Raw genomic sequence first — 14,616 nt, 5'->3', positions numbered from 1 at the left:
CAGCACCTCCATTCAAATCAGTCACTGAACAACACCCATCTCCTTCCCAATCTCCTTCAAGCAATTCCGCGCAAGCGACCTGGCATCCACCTCATACACATCTCTCGTCCCTGGCGGCTTCAGGTCCCCAATCCTCTCGGCCGCCGACAACATCGTGCCCGATTTCGATATCCATCCTGTGGGCGATCGGCGAGGTATTGATGCAATCTCGCACAGCACAGGATAAAAGTGGAAGAGGTGGGCGACGGATGAGCGCTTCACAGAGTCAGCGATGAGATCTTTGGGCGCCGAGAGCTCTAGTTCGGATGCACCTGGTGATAGGAATCAGTATAATAGAAAGCAAGGAACGCGGTGTGAAGGAAGCGTACTAGGTTGCGATGATGAGTACTTGGTCGGATCATCTGAGACTGCCGCCCAGAGAGAACCAGGCCACAGCCGTAATGAGTGGAGCTTCCGCAGGACATACAACAGCTCTTCTTCGCGTGCTCTGAAGGAACGTGTCAATGATCTGTACCCTTTCAACACACGAAGACAACAACTCACCTCGGGAAAGGCAGGGAACCCCGCAAACTTTCATCTGCAACGTAGCTAACAAGCGTCGTTCGACACCGGTTAAGCAAAGAGGGCAGCGACAGCGCCGCCAATCGCCTTCTCGAGTCCTCCTGGTCTACAAAACCCAACCGTTGATCAGTATCACTCAACCGAAAACGAATACCGCAAGAGACCAACCTTGAGTGACGTTGGAACATATCAAAAACAATAGATCAAAGCACCAGTACGAGAAACGTTCCCGAGGAACCAATGCACCGAAATCCGTCGTCCCATCAATGTACTTGTTCTCAATCGAGTCGACTTTCGTAACATCCGTCTTGCCCGACGAATGCGTCCTAGCCGAATCCGCAGTCGACGGGCGCTTGGCTTGCTCGCCCGACTCGTACAACAGACTTCCTTGCTTCAGGATCTTGGACAGTTGAGCAACCAACGCATCCGGGACACGGGGATCACCAAGGTGCGGGATAACGTCAATCTCGAGTGAGGCGATCACTGACAGATCAAAATTCTCTTCCTCTTCTTGCGCTTCGAGGGACAACGATTCTGCAGCAGAACTGGGAAAGAGAGAGTTTTTTCAGAATCGTTGTGCCAAATATAAGACCTGCAGGACTCACCAATCCGCCAAGATCGCACCGCGGAACACATCCAATATCTGCCACCAGATGCCCTCAACGCGTTCATCAGAGAGTTCGCCGTCCAAACCCTTGAGGCTACCCGTGCACTCCTTGACAATCTGAAGACAACAAGTCGTAGCAATCTTCCAAAGCGGTTGATCCTTTCCAAACTTTGAAGGGGCCGGACAGTCATATTTCAGCTTGATAGGAACCGAATACGCCTAAAAGTGCCACACATCAATCAGCATTGCGCTAAGAACCGCATTTCAAAAAAGACAACTAACCGAAAGCACAGCTTCAACAGTCCCATCCGCATAAACCTGAGGCGCAGACTTGAACCGCATGAACAACTCCACGAGCATAGGCATCACTTTCTTCGAAAGCGCGATGTAGGTAACACGTTTCTGAGGCGTTGTTGACTTGCTATTGGGTTGCGGCTGGACATCGAACGCGGCCAGGAAGGCGAGGGTGACGTATTCCGAGAGGTCACGCATGACCAGGGAGGGAGATCCAGCGACCGACAAGTCGATGCTCTGAATCGTCTCAATGACAACGGCTTGGAGAGGCGGCAGAGCGTCGATATCAGGCCGATAGTCATTCGAATCAGGGTACGTGAGCACACCTACAAAACCTCAAAATCAGCGACACCAACCCTCCATAATCGAAAACAACGTACCCTTCAAAATAGCCATCAACCTCACAAGCTTCTCCAGCTCCCACTCCTTACCGGTCAATTTCCCATTAACCATCCTCGCACTCTGTATAACATCCACAAGCGCAATCAGGCTCTCCTGGGTGAACGGCTGCTCAGGCTGCAGCCTCTTCTCCCTCTGCTTCTCTTCCAAATCATCAGCAGCCTGTCCCGTGGCACCAATGGTACGCGAGCTCGCTGCTCTATGGCCCACCGCACTCCCAAGGACATCAACCGCCTTCCACACCCTCTCCAACACCTCCCCCACCCTTGGCCGCAACACGCCCTCGGCACCCGCAGCAGCCTTCACCGCCTTCTCCAAGCACCTCAGCGCAGGCGCACTAATCGACCTATCATCCAACAACACCGAATCCTCAATCCGCGTCACAAACGCATCCCACGCATCCCCAAACGAGTCGAGCAGCATGATTTTGGAGATCAAAAAGTCGTGGAAGATGGACCCGATAGAGTTGAGAGCGAGGATCTTGGAGTCGTCCCAGGATTTTCGGTGGGCTTCGTCTGCTTCTTCTTCTCCAGGACCCGGAACTTCTTGTTTGGGCTCCTCTTTCCTTCCATCGTCCCCATCACCAACTTCTTTTGCGGATCCGAGCTCCCGAATCCTCCCCGTAACGGCATCCAAAAGCGGGAACACGATACCCCACACGCACCGGTCCCACGTCTCACCACCCAACGTCTCCCCATACAGACCCATAGCCCTAACCAACGTCTGAATCGCCCCATCCCTCACCTCCGCCCTTCCATCCCCACACAACCCCAACACCTCACCAAGCAAAACCAACCACAACTCGCTATACTCTTTTTCCTCGTCCACATTTTTCCGTCGGGCTTGTATAGCATCAGACACACTCCAAAGGAGACTCGTCGTAGCAGTCAGGGCAATATTCGTATCCGACTGGCGGCCAAAGTGTCCGAGGGTGGCGATGAAGAGATGAAGATGCTCCGGCGAAAGAAGCGAAATCGAATCGCACACCAAAGTCAGCGACTGAAACGCAATCTTCACAAGGGCCGAATAACTCTTGGACGACGGATTTCCTAATCCCAGAACCAACGACGGTTTCACCTTGTGTTGCCCACCCTTGTCCTTGGTCGAAACCGAAACCGAATCTAGCGACCCACTCCTGGGTAGATGGTGATGCGGTCTACACACACTCTCCAACATCCTAAAAATAACCTCCCATCCAACCACCAACGTATGCCCCGACGACTGCAAAATAACATGCAGCGTCTCCAACCCCATCCTCCTCAACTCCACACTCGTCGTCGTATCACCCGAATACCCGTTCTCGGGATCAGGCACAACCTGCAGCGCCAACACCTCCAACACCCTCCTCTGCACCTCACTCTGCAACTGGCCACCACCACTACCACCATCCCTAGCCGAAATATTCCTCGGTACAACTTGCAGTATCTCGTCCAACACACGGGCAGCCTGCACACGAATCGCCTGCGGCGCAAGCGGCAAACGGATAACATGAACCAGGTGCGTCGTGATCGTCGTCCACGCGACATCAGGCGAGCGGTAGATCAGCCGGTGGATATTCGTCAGCGCTACACCGCCCAACTTTGAGATCCCAAAATCTCCCGTGCGCTGGACTTGCGTTTTGGGGATGTGCATACCGCTCATCCGCCTCCTCTGGCTTGCGTCGGATTTCACGGTGAGAGTAGCACCATCGGCGATGCTGTCGGAGGAAGGAACGGCGACGATCCCCTGGTGCGGCCCCTCCGCCTGCATCCCCACCATCTCGGCGCTCAGTTTACACAACGCGTCGACGAAAGCCTTGAACGCCCCGTCCTCGAGGTTCTTGCTCGAGTCAAAGAGGCGTTGGATAGCCATCAGCATCGTCTCCACGTCCAAATCCGTCAGGAGCGGATGTCTAGGCCCACCACCACCACCCGAACTCAGCCCACCCGACTGGGAATTCGACAAGGAAATAGCCCGGCTGGGGGGTAAGACTCCCCCACCACCACCAGCCGACGCTCCGGCCATACTCGCGCGTTTACCCGCCCCACCCCCACCAGCCTTGAACGTAAGCACATAATCCGCATTCTGCAGCGTCTCCAACACCCCGTACCAACTCTCTCCCAAACTGCCAGCAAGGAACAAGGCGCACCCGACCAAGACTTTGAGACAGGCCATGTTCTTATCCGACAGCCCAGGCGGCTGCGGCGGGGCAGGTCCCAACCCCAACCCCTCCGCAACAGCGCTCGTCGCCGACCTCGGCGTCGGCGGGGGCTCCGCATACCCGTCCAAAGCAGCCACCACCCTCGGCGGCACCGCAAACTTGGCCAAACTACCCAAGAACGCGTCCCTCGGAGTTGTCAAACCGAGCATACCAGACACGTTCGTGATAGACTGGTAGCTCGCGAGGACGTCCACGAAGAGTTCGTCGGAGAGGTTGGTGGCGATGATCAGGGAGAGGGAGGCGAGGAGCGCGGGCCAGCCTGCGGTTATGATGTCTGAGACGGTTTGGAGGTTGATGGTTTGTGGTTCGGATGGGGGGAGGGTGGAGAGGTCGAGTGCGGGCGGGGCGCGGACGGCTGCTTCGCCTGCTGCGCGCGGGCGTTGGATGACGAGCGTGGTGTAGATGGGCCCGGCATAGGAAGCGAGGCCTTCGCAGAGGGAGACGATGCATTGCACAGCGAGGAGGTAGATGTAGGATTCAGGGATCGGTGGCGAGTCGGCTTTGTCCAGTTGGTCGATGCTGAAGGATGGTCAGAGTCTTACATAGTCCAAACGATTGACGACCGCACCATTGGACTTTCATAGATGAGCCCTGGACGCTCAGACCGTGGCTAGAGCTAATCATCCCAACCACTCCGGAAACGGTAGCACTCGCCACCCGGCCAGCTACACTTTCCAATCCATGACCTTCGGGGTTGACGCCCACACCGCCCATATGCGTGCTCACACCAAGCAAATTCGGTTTCTCGGAGAGCAGTCGTTTCAAAGCGGTCAAGAGGCTCGTGAAAACCTTGGATCCTCCCTCCGCCGCATCGTATTTCCTCCAAATGGTCCTCATGAGTTCGGCGTCGCTGCAAATACTGAAAACTGGAATGAGAGTCGGGCATTTCTTCGCTAAACGGTCAACTCACCCTCGCATAATCTCCATCGAGATGACCCGCATCCATGTCGGTTTAGGTCCCTGGACGTGGTGGTGGAAGTGAGCTTCACTGATACCCGATTCCGAACTCCCATCCTCCGTGATAATCTTGATGAGCAGCATCAAGAACACCTCAGCCTCCGTCTCCAATTCGTGCGAGAACTGCTTGAGCAGCAGGAAAATCACCCGCGTACATCGCAGAATGAGCGGGAATATCGGTCTTTCCGAGACGGTCTTAAGTAGTAGAGGGCAGAGGTGATGGCGGAGGAGAAGGATCATTTCTTCATGCTGCTCAACAAAGTAACATGATATGCGTCAGCCCGCATCGTTATGCAAATGATGGAGCTGCGCACCTTGCGGAAGAGACCATGATAATTCGTCAACACGCTCTCGACCAACTCGAGGGCAAACGTCTTGTGCAGCGACTCGAGCTTGAGGAAACGGGGTTTCTCCGAGTTGGCGAGCAGGCAGAGGTCTTCAAAGACGGAATAAGCGTCCTTGGAGGACGGGCCGAGGAGTTTGGTGTCGCCGTTTGGCAGTTTGATTTCGGATAGTGGGAAGGGGGGTGTTTCCTCCGTTTCGAGGATCCGGTCTTCGTTTACCATCTTGTCAACCACGAACATGAGCAGTTGGCGAAGCGTTGCTGCGGCTGTGGACGATACGACTGCTATCCTAGATTCTTGGAGTTTGAAGCATAGAAGTAGAGCCTTTCATTTTCAAATGGTAAATATCACCACCAGGGACAGGTGAAAAGACTTACATCTCCCAAGAGTTCGTCGTGGATGTTAGGAAAGTTTGGGATGAGGGAGACGAGTGTTTGGAGGATGCGCAGTTGGATATCGACGCCTTGGGACATGGCTTCGGACATGGTGTTGATGATGAGCGGGACAGCGGATTGGGGGACGGCTTTGAGGGTTATGAGGCGCTGCAGGGAGCCTAGGGAAATAGCTACGACTTTGGCATTCTTGGTTGCGCAGCCCATGTAAACCGGTCGAAGGAGTTCGCTAGATTGCGGGCCATCTGGTGGATATCAGACGAGTTCAGGAAGAGATAGAGATAAGTATTTGCATACCTGCGGAGAGGCTTGCAGTCGCTTGGTCTGGTGAAGCGCGTAGTATGGCTAGCGATTTCTCTGCTGCCTGTAGTCTTGTCAGTTTACATCCCTAGATTGTCGAGAACAAACTGGCCTCTCTGATTTCAGGGTGTTTCCTTCTCGTCTCGCTTGCTAGAGACTTGACAACTTAAATCAGCCAGAGACTTCAATACCGTCAGATCTAAACTTGCCTGAAGCTCTGTAACAAGGAATGCTAATGAACTCATTATAGCTGTGTTCAAGTGTCGCAATAAGGCATCGGCGGTAGTCTTCTTCTTAGTCGTTTTCCTGATAGCCGTTGGAGTGCCTAGCGCGTAGTTGTCGTCGTCGTCGCCGGTGTGGTCGTGGTTATGGTTGGATTGCAAGCCTCGATGGTCGTACTGGACGATGACGGTGCCTGATGTCGGCTATTGCCGAGCCCCTGTTAAGCACAGCCACCGAGCGCTCTGATAGGGGCCTTGGGCGCTTCGAGGGCTGACGAAAGTCGCAGCCACCACTGGGCTAGAAAAGATAGTCGGAGCTCCTCAGAGTCACAGAGGGTCTGTATGTGCGTGTATGCCTCTCTCTCATTCAGAAGTACTCCTGATGTGCTGGGCTCAGTAGAAAGGCCACCGACTCCCGAAGCGCCAACTCTCACTGATGCGCCATCAAATTTCTCAAGGTGCAACTCGTTCCTCAACTACCACCACCCAACACGCCCAACACACCATGAAACCACCGAATCTCTCAACCACCAACAAACGCCACCTCGCACGGCACACCTCCACCACTGCGGCTGACCTCAACCAGAAAACCCCTTTGTGACAAAGAAACCCTTTGTAAATCCCTGCGGCAATGATCCCGTCCGATTCCACACATCCAAAACGTGACACGAGGCCAGAAAGCCTTTCTAGCCTCCTTTTCGTCACTTGGAGGGCAGGTCAGCCTGGAGCAAAGAACAATGGACTTTGGATGTCCTTTCTTGATCTCTCTCTGTGGCGGCTCGGGGATTGGTGGGGGGTATAAAGATGGAGATGTAGCTTGAGGAGGGTGTTCGTCATTTCCACTTTTTCCCCCTGCTTCGAATTCTATAGACATACTTGCAATCAAAACACAAAAAGTACGTTACGAATCTCTTCTTAGATGGGCCTGGTCGATGCTGATGCCTACCCCTAGATCAACATGGACCTTTCTACGAATCAAGCTCTCCAGCTAGGCGCAGACGGCTATCTATACCTCACTCCCCCGCCATCGAGCTCTCTCCCCGCACCAAAGCCTCTCAGCATTGAAGGAACCACAGAATGGATCGGGAACTACGATTCCTTGACGTACGTCTGCCCGCCCACCATCTCGAACCTAATTACAGGAACTGATGTACTAATTTCTGTTGCGCTGCGTTATAGGCACGGAGCCTCCGGCCAACAGTATATCACCCCATACCAGCCCCTCTCCGGTCCTGTCCCCGGCACCCACCGACGAGACACAAGTTCACACTCAAACTCTAACCAAGTCCACCCACGCAATGCGCTCCAACTCCAGTGCTACCCCTCCCTCGAGCCTATCTCCCCACACAACCCTCTAAAAAGACTACCCACCTCTCAACACCCTTCCTCATCCACTAAAACCAAACGCCAACGGCAAGCAGTGCTAGCGAACCCGTCTCCAATCCAATCTCGAAGTAGCACACCCGCATCCGCGCAATTCTCCCCGGCCGACCTCCACCTCGTGAACCTCCCACCAGTCCCCGCAACACCCCGATGCCGAACCAAGCGACTCAAGCGATCCGCGAGTGTCCAGCCCGCCTTGCGAAGCCCACCTCCCCCGCACGAGCCCTCGCCTGTCCTCCCGCGGTCTCACAGGGATATCTTCCCTCCGACACCTCAATCGGAGCCTATTCCCACTTTGCCCTTGAGCTCGAGCTCGACGCCTCGGCCGAGGGTTGTAAGGCCTTTACCCGCCGGACGCAGGGTCGCACCAGCCAATACCGGTAATATTGGAAGGACCAACACGGCAGGTCCCTCCACTTCCCAACTCCTCAACGTCGACCCCTCAGAAATAACCAACGAAGAACTATCACAATACATACACACCACTCTCAAGGAGCATATGCCCAGTACCAATACCAACATGCCCAATACCAATCCCAGCACCTCCTCCTCCTCCCACCCACAACAACAACAAGCCCACCAATTGCAACAACAAGCCCAACTCGACCACTTCCTCGCCACCTGCCTGATGTACGACCCCTCAGCCGAATGGCGGCAATCCGGCGCCCAAGTGGATTATACGGAATTTGATTCGTGCTTTGAACCGTGGCCTGAGTCTGTACGTCCGTCGAGGGAGAATAGAGTTGGAGAGGGGTTTTTGGAAGTTGGGAGGGAGATGAGGAGGAGGTTGGTTGGAGGGAGCGGAGGGGGAGCGCGCGGGGGTGCTGGTGCTGGTGCTGGTGCGGCGAGCGCGAGGGCAGGGAGAGGAAGGGGTACAGCTGTCAGAGGTGGAAGAAGAGGTGGAACGCGTCGACCCGCGACACTTCAACCAGGAACACTCCAACCACCCACTCTTCAACCAGGAACAGGAACACTCCAACCACCCACTCTCCAACCCCGACCCCCCGCACTCACAGTCGCTATCCCCGGCGGAGGACCCGGGCCCGCGAGCACAGGAACTATGCGTCCGCCAACAGCCGCGGGGCGGGTACTGGCAGTGCAGACGGTCGCAGAGGCACGAGCGGATGAGGTCGTCAAGTGCTCTTCTGGGATTGTCCTCCCTCGTCTATATAACCAATGATGTGATGTGGTCTATCTAATCCTATCTAGGCTCCTGGTCCAATTCTAGCACTGGTCCTCTCGTGTGGTCTACGTTCTCTGGTCCAGACTCTGGAGTAGCGCCGAGCACCCCACCCGCGATTCCTCTCACAACAAAACCGAATCCACTACATCCGTGCCTACTTCTACTAGTTACGCCAGATGGCAAATCACGACTGGGGTCTTTCGTCTCTCGTCTGTAAAACTCGAATTCTAACAATAAACAATTCCCGACCGATTCCCGATCCCGATGCTTGGTCGCTGTCTGTATTTCCTTCGATTTCTCGAACACAACAACACACGAGCATATGTGGAATCATAACTTGGGCTGTCTTCAGTACTCACCAGGAATTACTCTTCCGAGCCCGTGTCGTCCATTCAGCGACTGCGGCGTACGCCAACAATCCCGTCGGTTCAGAGCATCTTCCGCAAAGGATTCGCATCGCCAAGCGGGTGCCCTACATCCTGTCTACGTACCGGACGGAGCACTACGTACGGACAGCGTCAAGAAAGGACGGAAATTAAAGTTGACTAAGTACATTAATCATTCCTGCTGGATATTACGTCCTACGATGAAGACGCCTTGCTTGCCAACTCCGAAGGAGAGGTCGAATCATCCTCCACCCGTACATAGATCCACCGGTCCACGTCGAGGTCCGAGACCCCCTGAAAAGATGGTGGATGTCGGGGTGCTACTTATACTCATACGACCTGGGTACGATGATCAGCTGAGGGCTCCATGCTCGCGAAGATCAGGACGCACCAATGCTATCGACATCTAACGATGTTCATACGTGGTTGAGTGGGTCACTCTCACGCAGAATTGAACTACCCTGACGAATTCGAACTTCGAAGGCCTGAACTACCCCGAGGACCCAACGCTTGGCTCTGGTTCTATATAGTAAACGCCTAGCCCCACCTAAAGCTTAAAATCAAGCATTGGCTTCTCCCCACGAGTCCTTCATCTTCTCATTTTCCTCTTGGGTCGTTCCGAGTCTTCTCAAGTTCCTCTTGGGCGTCGCGAGTCTTCTGTAAGGTTCCTCCTGGACCTTCTCAGCGTTCTAAATAGACTGTTGATTGTTGATCGTTGGTTAGGTGGACGGATGGACATCGAGACGTCGAGACGTCGACCGGTGGCTAGACTAGGCTTGGGGTGGCGAGGGGGTATTTAAAAGGTAGGGGGATATAGGATGAGGAAGCATAAACGGTCGTTGCACGTCCCCCACGAATTTGCCCTCGCCCTCGCCCTCTACGCCTTCGTCACTGCTATCCCTCTACCCTCCACCATCCCTTCGCAAGAACTTGAAGATACCTAGATTCCGAATCTAGACGGTGGAGAAAATCCAAGACGGCCGCACCTACGCGATTAGGAACATCAAATCCGGCACTGTCGTCGAGGTCGCGAAGGATAACAAGTCCAGTGCGTCTTTCCTTGTTTCAAACCGACTGGGCGAGGTCGTCCAGCACAGACATGTAGAACTTACCATGTTCGTTATCATAGTCGTCGGGAACGTGCTCAATAGTGCGCCGAACCAGAAGGTACGTCCCCATCCCTCTTTCCTTCTGTCGTCTGTGAGAGCGAGCGCTAATCCACGCCCCTTCCACCCCAAACCCATCCACTGCCACCGAACATCCCCACCGTTCCACCCAACACAACCCACCATGGCACCTCATTATCATCCTACTACACGCCACCCCACGGCTGCAACCCAAACTTGCCGCAACGCAACACAAATACACAACAGTGGACGACCAACTGGACAGGCAAAGGCTGGACACTCCGCTCAGTCGCGTCAGGCCAGTACCTAAGCATCGCAGGCCCACCCGCCAACGGCACAAAGCTCGTCCTCTCCGCCGCCGCGTTCGAGTGGCATATCTGGCATGATGAGGTGTACCCTGGGGTTTATCGGTATGTGGTTTTTCTGAGTGCTGAATTTTTGCTTGTGTCCTTGTGTTCTTCCCGAGTCTCTTCGTGTCCCTCCTTCCCGAGTTTCCTTGTGTCCCTCCCTCTCGAGTCTCCATGTCCTTTCCTCCCGACGAGTCCTTCTGTCCCTCCCGAGTCTTCCGCGGGTTACGACATACTGACTCCACGACAACACGACAGGATCTTCGTACCCTACACAACCCAAAACCTCGACCTGTACAACTATGGAGACTTTGCACCCGGCACGCCTGTCACGCTCTGGAATAGGTGGGAGGGGGCGCACCAGTTGTGGGATTTCGATCCAGGTGAGTAGTAGTCATTAATCTGAATCATTAATCGATTATACCTGGTGGTTCCGAGTGCCCGTGGGGGCTGGACGTACCGGTGGGGTTTGGAAGCACCCGGGCGTTGGGAGGCTTTCCGGATGGCCGGATAGAATAATGGATGGCTGACTGACGCTGATTTCTTTTTTCTTTGTTTAGTTCTCGCTTAGTTCAATGGGTTGTCTCCAAGGGTCGTTAGATGGACGTCTGTCTCTCGTAGTCCAGCCTGGTGCCGTGCTAGGTAGATTGGTCATGATGGACAGGATAGCTGTTGGGAGTCGTTATTACTTTCCGTTAGATTCGTTTGATACCAGCTCGTCGCCAGTGTGGTTGCTATATGATATCTTCGATCTCGTTCCTTCCAAGCTTCCTACCGAGATTTGAAATTTGAGAGTCGAAACTAAACTGAAACCGTGCACCGGAAATCATCAAATACGGGAGAACTGGGCGAGAAACAGATAGATTTGAGCGGTACCCGTCAGATTAGGAACAGATTCTTCAACTCTCCCCGCTTAGAGGCATATAGCCCAAGGCCAACAGAAAAGCCCAATACAACATCCTGTCAAACTATACAAAAAAGGTATATCAGCACCTATTCTATCCACTTTCAATCTACCCCAGGATGCAAAAAGAAAACCCTGGGATGAAGAAAACCCTCGACCAACATCGCGGGACGATACAACGACGATTAACGGAAGACTCACCAAGCACAAGGTAAACAACACGCTTCATCCTTCGCGGGCGGAGGGGCAGGTTGCTGGACGTACACCACGGACGGCTGGCGTGGAGGCTGGAACGGCTGTGGTGGTGGGTGGGGTTGCATCTGGTACGTCGGTTGAGGTTGGGCACTGCCGGTAGGCTGGGATTGGTAGTATTGGTATTGGTTGTCGGCTGCTAATTATAAGATGGATGGGGTGGGGCATCGTGAATGAGGGGAGGGGGATATTGAGAGGGAATGAGAAATGCGAGGGTGGGAAATGGGGGTGGGAAGCGAGAGGATGGGAAACGAGAGGACAGTCAGTGGAAATGAGGAGACGTGACAGAAGGGACGACAGGGTGTAGTATTGCGACGGTCGCCTTTCCTTCTGGTGTGCAGTTGGCGGTGCTTTGGGCGTCATTGCCGTGATGTGTATCAGATATAAAGGCCCAGAGATATCGAAATTCGAGTCGAAGTCTCGATGACGTATCGTCGCCTTCTAAAGATATGTGGCAGAAGCAAGCTTGTCGGCGGAGAGGTCGAGAGGTGCGGATGGGAAGGGCGAAAGCGAGCGGCAGGAGAGAAAAGAAGGACACCAGAGGTGAGACCCAGCAGAGAATCCTAGACGGAGTCGACGTGGTGTTTTACCTCAGGCCACAAGACTACGATGGGGCCACAGACAGCCGTCATGGAGCTCCCAGTCATCCACAATCAACTTTGGACTTTGGAGTGAGACAAATCTCGAATCTAGAACCAAAATCGAACACAGCAGCGGGGTGCAGGGAATGCAGTTGGGTTGGATCCCCCGAGAGAAGTCTTGTACGATGATATCGATAGATACTATGTAGTATTGTGCGGTGGTAGTGGTGGCGGTGGTAGTGGTGGCGGTGGTGGTCAGGAGCCTGAACTGAACTGGAGTGTAAGTTACTGTGTAAGGCCCCTATTCTCCTTGTTTGCCTATGTTAGCATCAGGGGGTCCTGAGGGCCCATTATCGCCCTCGGTCAACCCTCGGTCCCTCTTCGCACTTTTGGCCTTGCCTATACCATCCCTAACGTCCATACTCGTACACATGCAGCTCCAATATCTACCTTGGTTGTGCTTAGAATGGGTGTGAACTGGGGATAAGACGTTCGAGGCTCATATTATCCCTTACATGGAAACTCCACTCCGTCAGCCCCTCCTCGAACTTGGCGTTGTTGAGGCCTGCTCTAAACGGCTTAAGGGCTCATTCCATAAGCATCCTGTCGTTGGTTCTGAACGTCGAATGTGAGGTGTATCCTACTCACTATAGATCGTCGAAAACAATGGGCTTAAGAAGGCGTGTGGTGTTGGTCAATGAGGATATCGAAACATGGAATTACATGGTGAGTGAAAGAAAGGAAGAGAGATGTGTGCAGGCGCTTCGGCGTACTGTACCATGAGGCCAGAATCAAATATTCTTGGAAATTCGAACTAAGGTGGTGCATTACAGGATGAGTCGACCACGTCCCATTCCACCGCTTTCATTTGATGAGTCAAAGTAGTCTTGTATAAATAGATCATATTCAACACATTGGGGTTAACGATTGAACCGGTAGTTAAAGTCGACAGCTTAGTAGAAGAAGGTGATGTCCCAGTGGCTGCTCTCATCCTAAAACACAGGAACGTCAGGGAATGCTGTAGGCAGGCAAACCAAAAGAGAATACGTACGACGAACTCGTTTCCGCTGGGGGACTCCCATCGGCGGTACGAGCCGCGCTTCGAAATCTCCTTGAAGTTGTTCATGATGTAGTTATCGAGTTCCTTGAACTTTCGGAGGTCGACCTTGTATCCAGCACCATGCGAGTAGGTGCCGCTGGCGTGGCCGGTCTCGGTACCACCGGTGATAGTCAAGGACCTGCCGACGCTCTTCTTCAAGGCGATGACACCGCTGATGGTGTGATTGCAGATGTCCTGGAGTGAGGTGCAGTTGGACTTGGTCCTAGAGTTGAGTGTGAGCGATGAATCGCCTTGCTTGGAGAAAGGAGAGGTTGGGTGGCTTACTTGTCCTTGCAGTTGCCAGAGGATGACCAGGTGATGTCGTTCTCCTTCAACCTAGCCTCGGCCTGGGCCTGAGTAATCTTGACGCACTTGGTCTGCCTGGTCTCGAGGGCAGGGGAGGCGGCAGCGACGGCAGCGAGGGCAACAGCGACGATGGTGGAGATCTGTAGAAAGGCGAAGAAGATCGTCAGTGAACGTGTCGAGAGCATCGGCAAGAGACACGACTCGCCTTCATGTTGACTGTGGATTGAGAGTAGTTGGGGAACTGAGGAAGTTAGAGCGAGTTCAGGTCCCTATTTATACGTTTTTCGACACCAGTCTTAGCACCTGCGGTCGTAAAAGCCACGTTCGAGACCCCTTGGCCCTCCCTCTACTCGAACCCCTTGTTGCCCTTGCGTGCGAAGGGCTTCAGCTCGACTTGACGAAGACTGCCGATCGTCGCTTTCCTTTTGTGGTACCTGAGTGTCCTCTTTCGTTATCTCGACTGATCGAAGATGCGAGGATGCTGAGAAGGTCTGCGCAGGGACGACGGGCCTGGATGATGATCGTCACAAGCCATCAAAAGTGATAGCGATCTCAGGAGGCTCTGGTCGTTCTCTTTGCGTTTTGTGTTTCAGCTCCCTCGTCTCGCATGAATTTTCGGTATAGTTGTATCTGGCACTCATGTGGTTCCGTTTCCGTGGGATCAAGACCGGTAGTTCGAGACAGCATCATCGAATATGAGGCCGCGGTTTGTGGTTTGTGAAATGCGTTTGAATGATAACCTCATATACGCAGAAATTCAGATTTTTGACGTA

General features: G+C 53.8%; 5 protein-coding genes across 5 annotated transcripts; 3 read left to right on the top strand and 2 right to left on the bottom strand.

Annotated features, from left to right (window-relative positions):
* Positions 1-21: 21 nt before the first annotated feature.
* On the bottom strand, positions 22-5,961 carry CC1G_07939 (hypothetical protein; the record flags this gene model as incomplete). Its single annotated transcript, XM_001838146.2, has 12 exons — positions 22-311; positions 369-487; positions 544-667; positions 808-1,106; positions 1,167-1,387; positions 1,451-1,788; positions 1,843-3,965; positions 3,990-4,580; positions 4,630-4,920; positions 4,972-5,267; positions 5,333-5,686; positions 5,740-5,961. The coding sequence occupies 12 exons, from the start codon at positions 5,959-5,961 to the stop codon at positions 22-24; spliced, it is 5,268 nt and encodes a 1,755-aa protein (XP_001838198.2).
* Positions 5,962-7,233: 1,272 nt separating this feature from the next.
* Positions 7,234-8,838, top strand: CC1G_07938 (hypothetical protein; the record flags this gene model as incomplete). The annotated part of the gene is made up of 2 exons (XM_001838145.1): positions 7,234-7,379; positions 7,455-8,838. 2 exons carry the CDS (start codon positions 7,234-7,236, stop codon positions 8,836-8,838), a joined length of 1,530 nt encoding a protein of 509 aa, XP_001838197.1.
* Positions 8,839-10,045: 1,207 nt separating this feature from the next.
* Positions 10,046-11,301, top strand: CC1G_07937 (hypothetical protein; the record flags this gene model as incomplete). Its single annotated transcript, XM_001838144.2, has 5 exons — positions 10,046-10,114; positions 10,185-10,394; positions 10,601-10,764; positions 10,960-11,084; positions 11,273-11,301. 5 exons carry the CDS (start codon positions 10,046-10,048, stop codon positions 11,299-11,301), a joined length of 597 nt encoding a protein of 198 aa, XP_001838196.2.
* A 778-nt stretch (positions 11,302-12,079) lies between these two features.
* On the top strand, positions 12,080-13,139 carry CC1G_15775 (hypothetical protein; the record flags this gene model as incomplete). Its single annotated transcript, XM_002910009.1, has 5 exons — positions 12,080-12,118; positions 12,316-12,400; positions 12,648-12,718; positions 12,876-12,908; positions 13,092-13,139. 5 exons carry the CDS (start codon positions 12,080-12,082, stop codon positions 13,137-13,139), a joined length of 276 nt encoding a protein of 91 aa, XP_002910055.1.
* Positions 13,140-13,391: 252 nt separating this feature from the next.
* CC1G_12244 (hypothetical protein) lies at positions 13,392-14,028 on the bottom strand (the record flags this gene model as incomplete). The annotated part of the gene is made up of 3 exons (XM_001838143.1): positions 13,392-13,430; positions 13,490-13,760; positions 13,823-14,028. The coding sequence occupies 3 exons, from the start codon at positions 14,026-14,028 to the stop codon at positions 13,392-13,394; spliced, it is 516 nt and encodes a 171-aa protein (XP_001838195.1).
* Between the last annotated feature and the right edge of the window lie 588 nt (positions 14,029-14,616).

This window comes from Coprinopsis cinerea (genome assembly GCF_000182895.1).
Source record: "Coprinopsis cinerea okayama7#130 chromosome 13 map unlocalized cont3.13, whole genome shotgun sequence".
NCBI lineage: Eukaryota > Fungi > Basidiomycota > Agaricomycetes > Agaricales > Psathyrellaceae > Coprinopsis > Coprinopsis cinerea.
This window is presented reverse-complemented; position numbering and strand designations above follow the sequence as displayed.